At 30.9% G+C, this 8,740-nt stretch overlaps 1 protein-coding gene across 2 annotated transcripts; it reads left to right on the top strand.

The window, feature by feature from the left end:
- The first annotated feature begins 2,741 nt into the window (after positions 1–2,741).
- LOC121243195 (probable WRKY transcription factor 50) lies at positions 2,742–4,337 on the top strand. 2 transcript variants are annotated; one of them, XM_041141276.1, is made up of 3 exons: positions 2,742–3,047; positions 3,286–3,418; positions 4,010–4,337. In XM_041141276.1, exons 1-3 carry the CDS (start codon positions 2,756–2,758, stop codon positions 4,131–4,133), a joined length of 549 nt encoding a protein of 182 aa, XP_040997210.1. In that variant the 5' UTR covers positions 2,742–2,755; the 3' UTR covers positions 4,134–4,337. The 2 variants fall into 2 exon arrangements, with proteins under 2 accessions (XP_040997210.1, XP_040997209.1); XM_041141275.1 differs by having other exon boundaries at positions 2,749–3,098.
- Positions 4,338–8,740: the final 4,403 nt, after the last annotated feature.

The following is an 8,740-nucleotide window of genomic DNA, read 5'->3' as shown; positions in this document are numbered from 1 at the left end:
AGAAAAAATTAATGATATATACAAGTTTTAAATATACAAATTTTGTATGGATTTTTTATAAAAAGACAGATTGAGGTCCCATCATAAAAAATTATGAAAATTTTATTTTATTTTTTAATGGATTTATTTGTTTACAAAAAAAAATGTAAAATTTATACATCTAAATCTTGTTCATATCATTACTCGAGCAAAAATATCAAGACTCTGGGAATTAAAGACCAACCAGTATAAATATGTCATCTGTGTTTCCACTTGACTCGAGTTTCCTTTTCTTCTCTTTCGTCCTTTTAAGTTTCATTTGAATTGAAAGATGATATAAAATAAATTAAGATAGTTTATAAATAATAATAAAATTTATAAATAATAATAAGATGATTTGAACCCATCTTTTAATTCAAAGCCGCACTCAAAACACTTTTCGTACATTAGCTATATTGGAACTTCAAAGCGTCATTATAATTTATGACAAAAGTAAAGCCGCACGACCATGACCCTTGACATTCATCAAACAAAAGAACAGCGACTTTTACGAGTAAAATAAAATAAAATAAAATAATCCATCTGAAATATGTATTTATCTGGTGCACATATTCCTCGAAACCCTGATTGCTGTGTTGGTGAGAAAACCTGAGCCTTCATGGAGGGCCCAAAAGAATCCCCTTCAGCTTTCCTTCCCTCTCCCTGCTGGGCAAGCCTAGGAAAGTGATCTAGAAAGTAGAAAGTCTGGGAGACGACTCAGACGAGGCTTCCCAGAAGAAAAGGTTTTCTGTGTTGGATTAAGAGAGAACGGAGTTTGATTTGACAGATACCTAGTCTGGAAGGCACGACAGCAGGAAGTTTATACAAGTTGCTGCGCTTGGAGTTGGAAACACTACAACTCCAGCCTATTGGACAAGAGTTGCGTACTCTTCTTTAAAAAAAAAATAACAATATATATAATTTATTATTAAAAAATTAAAATTTTTTTCTATAAATCTATTATTTATTTATGTTTATAAAAAAAAACGATATTTACATATTTTATAATTATAAATAAAAGTTTAGCAAAATCATTTATCAGGTTAATCTTATTTATTTTTACATATAAGATGAGATGAGATGAGATGAGTTTGTATTAAAGTTAAAAAAATTAATAAAATATTATTAGAATATGTTTTTTTAATATTATTTTTATTTAAAAATTTAAAAAATTTTAATTACTTATTTTATTTTATATAAAGATTTAAAAAATATATAATAATTAGATAAAATTAAATTAAATTAATTGAGAGGAATCCTAGGTAAGTCGTAAAATGGCTTTAACATTCAAAGGTGAATTGGTTATCCGCGGTGGAGGAGAGGGACCAAGTCATCAGTCAACAGCCATATAAAATAAAAAAATAAAAATAAAATAAAAAAGGAAGAAATTGCCTAAAAATTTCGGAGTTAAAGGCATGGGGCCCTTCTTGATCATTCGATGTTGACCCAACTGACTCTTCTTCATCGGTCTTAACTATTTTATTTATTTATTTATTTATTTATGAGTGGTGGATTCCGGCGAAAAAGCTTGGTTTGATTGTTAAATATATCTCAAATTCGTAACAATTTATTATTATAATCTTTTTAAATATCAACACAAAATTTAATAAATAATTTAATTTTTTTAAATTTTAAAATAATAATAATATTAAAAAATAATATTTTATCACCTCAACTAAATCTAACTCAACTCAATTTAAGACTTAAACACAACCAATTCAGATCCCATTTGTTACGAGGTAGACGATCAACTTCTTAGATGTGATAAAACAAAAGAGTCCAAAATGCTGATGTCGTTGTTAGTAGCATGCAATCTTCTTGAATTTTATAATAATTTTAACTAGCGTTAGCAATAATAGTAATTAATATTTTTTGAGCAGTATTACTTTACTGTCAGAGTAGCATCCCTCATTATTATCTCTAGTTACTTTTATAATTTTTTTTAATTTTTTTTTTACATTTTTTTAATATATTCAAATATTTTAAAAAAATAAAAAAATATATTAATACACTTAAAATCATTTTTTTAATCATTAAATAAAAATAAAAAATAATTTTTTTCCAACAGTCAAATAAAGCGGTAAAAAATAGTAGGCATAGTAGTTTTTTTCATATTTTTTAGATTACGAGTCTACATATGATTTGGATCTTCTTTATCCTGTTACAAATGATATTAGAATAAAAAATAATTTGAAGTGGATTATTTGAGCCATTTTCTTGATGATAAATGACTTTGATTTAAATCATATTCGGGAATACAACTGGGCGAAGATCCTTTTAAACTATTTTATTATTATTTATAAATTATTTATTAATATTTATAAATTATTTTATTATTATTAACAGATGATTAGAGATATTCTTAACATCTAAACGAAGTGTTACGTTATAATGAATAAATACGGATAAAATATTACTTAATATTGGTTTCAAAAGAACTAGAAAAATACATGTACAAGATGTTATACATCGTCTTCACACGTGTAAGATTTTTGCGCAAGGAAGCAACCCATTACAGCTCAAAATCAGTCACTTTCACGTTTGACTCGTATTCTTCTCCGTTGTGAAGGGGTTGGTCCAAGCACGAGACCTACACCCATGTTCACACGATTACAACTCCTTTTTTGAAGTCTACCAAAGTCATCCCCGGCATGCCCCACTTCCAGTTCTGTCCAACCCTCTCTGTTCTGATTAGCATTAACATTGAAGCTTCGTGCTCTTTCACAGGAAGGTCAGGATGAAGCCGCCTCTCGAGTCATGGAACCGGTGTTTATATATGTGTGCCATTAACACTACTCAGTCTAGTACGTACAAACAATATCGTCATCATCCATTCCCCAAAATGTCTGATACCAATTCCCGACCATCGGACTCGAACGACAGACACTACTATGCTATCGAGCAGCCTAATTTCGAGCTTTCAGAGATCTTGATGTTTGAGGAGTGGCCGGACGAGGATGCTGCGTATAATGCTTCTGTGGGGCCTGTTGATCAGAACCCGGTTAATCAAGCAAATGAAGTAGTGTTGGGCGAGTCTGGTTCTCGGAGTGGCAGCCACATTGAAGAAGGGTCTGATAGCAGTAAGCAAAATTATTGATAGAGAAAAAAAAAAAAAACACTTCAATTAGTACAAATATAAAGCATTTTTGTAGAGTATGGATGAAAATGATTGCTCTAGTCAATATTTGCCTTGGGATATCTGCATAGCATTTGTAGCATCTCTCTCTCTCTCTCTCTCTAAAAATGTCTTTGGTTGTGCATTATTAGGAGACGATGGCAGTGGGCGAGAGAGGAGAGAAAGATTTGCTTTCAAAACAATATCAGAGGTCGAAATACTTGATGATGGATTCAAGTGGAGGAAGTATGGCAAGAAGATGGTGAAGAACAGCCCAAATCCAAGGTAAGAACTACAATAATGAAATCAATGGTAGTTTTTTACCATAGGGTACTTGAGGAATGTTTTATGGTATCTTTTAATTTTGAAGAAGAAACAAAGACCAATATCATTGTTCCATTAATGTTTATGGTACATCATCTCCTTTTGAGTTTTATATCAGGCTTAAGCTTTCAATGCTAAGGACCAAATCATAGTGATTTCATAATTCATATAGATGATCTTTGTCATTCTAATTTTGTTATCGTAATTAGAGTATCGCATATTTCAAATAGGAAAAATGATAGTTGCAGTTTTGAGTGCATAAGTACCGTGTAATCATTTTAAAAAAATGAATAAATACGAGATCCATATAAAAAAAATAATAATATTTTTTTAATAGTTGACCTCCTCACTCTTTTTAAAAGGACTGTACAATGCTTGCGTACTCTATAACTGCATGTAGCATTACTCGACAACAAAATTAGAATAGAGAAAACTATTATTCAGGATATGTTTTTCTTTTTTCTTTTTATCTTCACATTCCTATACTTTAGTCATACATTTACAAAGTTTGGGAGTGTGAGTCACCATATAATATGTGATATGTGATTACAGGAATTACTATAGATGTTCGGTGGACGGATGCCCTGTGAAGAAGAGAGTTGAGAGGGACAGAGATGATCCAAAATACGTGATAACAACGTACGAAGGCGTCCATAACCACCAAAGCTCGTTTTAGTAAATTACCATGTAAATGTAGTAGTGCTGCACATTGTACAGGACATGGTACAACCAGTCACTACTACTAAACATTTTGGTTTACTTCCTTAATTGCAACCTTTGTTGTTGTTGTTGTAAGGGCACACTTGTCGAGGCTAGGGCTATAGCTGAGTGAGTGCTGCTGGGCCATAGTTTGTACCATGATCTTTTGCTCATGAACAATACACAGATCTTCTAAGAATATTATAACTGCAATAATAGATGGACTTCTACTTTTTGTTGTCTCAAAAAATTTCTGAACTTTTTGTTGTCCCAAAAACATTTCAGAATGCAACGGCCGTGCATGGTTTTTCATTTTAATGATCAATGTCCTAAAATAAATGAGCTAACCAACGTTTGGAAAATTCTTCCATCGACAACATCTCGCGCGGGACATAAAGCTGTCACATAATTTATTGAAAAATGATATGTTCAGCTCTTGAAACCAATGATATGTAAAGCTTCTCTACAAACCAAAAAGAGTGATGCTAGGTTGTGCGGCGTGCCGCCTAAGCAAAATTGTTTTTTTTTTTATTTAATTTATATTTTCTTTTCATATTTTTTTAATATTTTTTAATATTTTTTAAAAATAAAAAAAAAATCAATATATTAATTGTCACTTTTTTAATCAGTAAATAAAAAAAATTAAATACATAAACAGTCAAAATGATAGGATAAAATGAGAGGACATACTAACATTATTTAAACAAAAAAGTGAGATCCACTTGAAGGCATTCACTTTTTGTTGTGAGTGCTTCGAAGGATTTGCATGTGTTATATTTATATTAGCATTACTCATTTTTTCTATTTATAGTTGATATATGATCGAGGGTTGATATATATATCGCATGAATATTATTTCCAAGGTGTTGATATAGCAAAAGTAACACTAAAAAGCTGTCTCTTACTTTTACGTAATCTAATCTCGCATTTCTAGCTGTAACTTGTTGGATTTGTAAAATCTGGTCTATTGTTGTAACGGCCCGACTTGATGACCCGATTCAACAATGATTTGTTACAACTTTTTGAGTAGATTTTCTAATAGGCTTGTATCATGAAACGTAGGCTTGGGCCAATAGGCTCAAGCCGAAGCGATCAGAAAAATGTCAAACAAAAAGTTTGTTCGACACTCACTCGACAGGTCGCTCGATACGCATTCGACACTCCGCTCTAGCGAATCTCGGATAGAGAGTAATGTCCATATTCTCCAAAGAGAACATCCCATTCTAATATCTTCGAAATAAATGAAATGAATAATTATATTTAAAGGGCTTTACCCCATATACCATCCACGTGAATATAATTTGATTTAGAATATAAATTTTAAAATTTAAATGTTATGAATCAAACTATGCCACGTGGATGGTGTATAGTGTAAATATTATCAAATCAAATTACACCCATTAAGATGCACATAATCAATAAACGACTTAGAAACCAAAATTCTTGAACTTATGAAATAAGGCCACCCATATTAATATGCCATGAAATAAGCTATGTATGGATGCTTTTGAAAAAGGATTAATTTTCACGAGCTGATCGTGAGCATTTAAATAAGAAAAATGCTATTTATACTTAAGAAGAAAAACTTACAAAAAATTTACTTATTTACATATCAGTTACTGATATGTTAAAAATTGTAAAATTTAAAATTTGAATTTAAAAACAAAACTGACCAAATGAATCTTATAAGTAAAGTGTAAATAAAAGTTATAAGTATAGATAAAACATACAAAAGAAGCCTGCATTCGTTGTGGTAGATATGATTTGAAAACTTTGTTTGATGTTCATTCTAACGAAACCTTTGTTTTACAATACGTTTGGAGAATTCACGCAGTCGAGGAAAGAAAATTTGACTTGAAGAAGATAAGCTGGGCTCTTTCACCTCAGAGGCCGCGTCAGCGCTTTTTGTAAATATCCTCAAGGAATCCATTAAAACAGATTTTAATGACGACAAGGCCACAAGATTTGTCAATGGAAGTAGGGCCAGTCATAATTGATGAAGTCAAGAACATTGAGGGTTCGTTTGTTTTTAGAGATGAGATGAGATGAGATAAGATTAAAGTTAAAAAATTTAATAAAATATTGTTAGAATATATTTTTTAATATTATTTTTATTTTTGGATTTGAAAAAGTTAAATTGTTTATTTTATTTTGTGTGAGAATTTGAGAAAGTTGTAATGATGAAGTGAGATGAAATGAGATGTTTCCTGAAAATAAACAGGCCTCGTTTATGGAGGTCGACATTGGGAGAGGATAAGAAGAATTTCGGAGAAAGCCATTGTGTTGTGTAGAAATTAGAATGTCAATACCCGTCAAACATCCAACCCCAATAAAACTTGGGGAACAAGAAAAAAAAAAAAGAAGATTTGTGTTTCAAATGCAATGAGAAGTATTGGGAGTGCCAAAAATTACTCCAAAATGAGTCATAATTATTATGAATAAATAACAACTAGTGTTTACTGTTTATCTTATTTCCAAACTAGTGTTGATACATGTGGCTATTTTATGAGCACGGGTGATGACTAAATGCAGCCTATCTTTGTGTCTGTAGCGGCCTATTTGTAAGAGAAATACTACAGACATAAAGATATTACATAAAATAAATTTAGAAATTAATGTGACTTGATGTGATACATCAAATTGTAAAATTATTTTTATTATGAATTATATATAACGGATTTTATGAAGACATCAGATTGTAAGTTTATTTTGTATAATCTCTTTGTATCTGTAGTAATTTTCAAATGCAGCATTTGTAAAATCTGTATTGTTCTTTGAGTTCCTTGTCAACATCTTAAGAAGGATCAGGTACAGACAACTTGCGATTTTTTATAAAGGAATTCTGTTACAGAATTATCACTGTTTTGGAATTGAATTCTGTTACAGAGCTACAACCCGACTTGGAATCCTCGGGTTTATGATCGAACCGACCCAAAACGCAAGATGACGGAGGCCAACTAGACCCGACCCGATCAAAATAAAACCGGGTTAGACCCGTATGCCCCGACCAGGCGCTCTTTCTTCTTCTTCACGAAAAGTAAAAACGGTGCAATCCAAGCATTGAAAACTCAAATAACACTCGTCCCTAAATCACTTTTTTAAATGTATTGGAATCTTCCCTTGCAACTAAAAGTCAAGAAAATTCAACCAATTTCCATTTCAGAATTCCCTTCTCTCTCTTCCAATTTCTTTGAAAAGACTAAACAACAGTGTACTTTTTGGCTTTTGTCTTCCTTCTAAGAATAAAACTAGTATGTCTTTTCATTTTATCCGCTCTATTTTACCGTTTGTCAAAATTATTATTTTTTTTATTTAATAATTTTAATTGTATTGATATATTTTTTTTAAAAAAAATATTTAAATATATTAAAAAATGTAAAAAAAAAAAAAAGAAAAAAAAAACCACTGAACAATACGCCCAACGATAAGAGTGGAGTGACATAATAGCCCCACTCTTCTTCTAATGCCATTTCTCAAGATGCCTAGAACCCCACATCTTCTTTTCCCCTTCTCTCTCCTATTATGAAAGTGTAACTCCTAGGAGCATTCACATTGGTCTATATATATATATATATATATAATTATATTTATATAATATGAGCCTAAATTTATCTATATTGACTTATGTATATCAATATATTTAACTAGTTATGAACAACACTTATCTAAATTTGAAGAACTACTATTCACTCTACAAAATATATTTTAATCATTATTTCTCTCTCTTCCCACTCTCTCTCACAATCTTTTCCTTTTTCTTTCCTTCAACAATATAACAAACATTCATCTGCACATTTATTTTATTATTATAATATATTATATATTTTTTTTCATTTTATTATATTTTTAATATAATATATAAAAAAATTATATTTTTTATTATTACATTTGTATTATTAATGTCAAATATATATAGTGGATGCTAATTATAAAATATATAAAAAAAATTGATTTTAGAAAAAAATTAATAATAATATATTATTTTGTCTATAAGTCAATGTGAAAGTTTTATTTGAATGGTAAAATGGATATCAAAAAAAGTGATTTTACATATACGTATGCGTATACATATATCGATACTGATGCTCTCAGAACTTACCTCCGGACCTTTTCAGGAGTTATTGTATTTTTCTCAACTAATCATCAACCCCAAGAACCGGATTAGTTGCTCATGACCAATGGAATCTAATCGGAGCAACAATCCGGTTCACTCTTGGTTCTTTCTCTGATCAGGTTTCCACTGCTGGGGCTGAGAGTTCTTGACCGCTCTCGCTTTTCAGTTGCTAGAAAATTCCCAATTAATCCCTGTGTAGGTAACCGATCGGATCGTTCTCGTTTTCATTTTATTCATCCTTTCCAGATTTGCATCCTTTTTTTTTTTTTTTTTTTGGTTTTCTTTTTGTTTCGGGTGAAGGGAGGTCATTTCAAAGGTAGTTCGGTGAGGGGAAAAGTCCGGAGGACAAAATGGCGCAGGGGTCAGTTCCGGATCCTTTAGTAAAGGTTGCCAAGCAGCATAATGTGTTCTGTTACTGTCGTGAAACTTGAAAGCAGCAATTAATGGAGATGCATGCAAAGTGGCAGAGA

This window comes from Juglans microcarpa x Juglans regia, chromosome 8D (assembly GCF_004785595.1).
Source record: "Juglans microcarpa x Juglans regia isolate MS1-56 chromosome 8D, Jm3101_v1.0, whole genome shotgun sequence".
NCBI classification, from domain to species: domain Eukaryota; kingdom Viridiplantae; phylum Streptophyta; class Magnoliopsida; order Fagales; family Juglandaceae; genus Juglans; species Juglans microcarpa x Juglans regia.
Note: the sequence above shows the minus strand (reverse complement) of the source record. Positions and strands in the feature narration are given on the sequence as shown.

Bases quoted from the DNA above. Each gene is read 5' to 3' on its own strand.
- LOC121243195 (XM_041141275.1), top strand. From the start codon at position 2,756: ATGAAGCCGCCTCTCGAGTCATGGAACCGGTGTTTATATATGTGTGCC. The intron at 3,099-3,285 runs GTAAGCAAAATT...GTGCATTATTAG, and splicing joins TGAAGAAGGGTCTGATAGCA to GAGACGATGGCAGTGGGCGA. The intron at 3,419-4,009 runs GTAAGAACTACA...ATGTGATTACAG, and splicing joins AAGAACAGCCCAAATCCAAG to GAATTACTATAGATGTTCGG.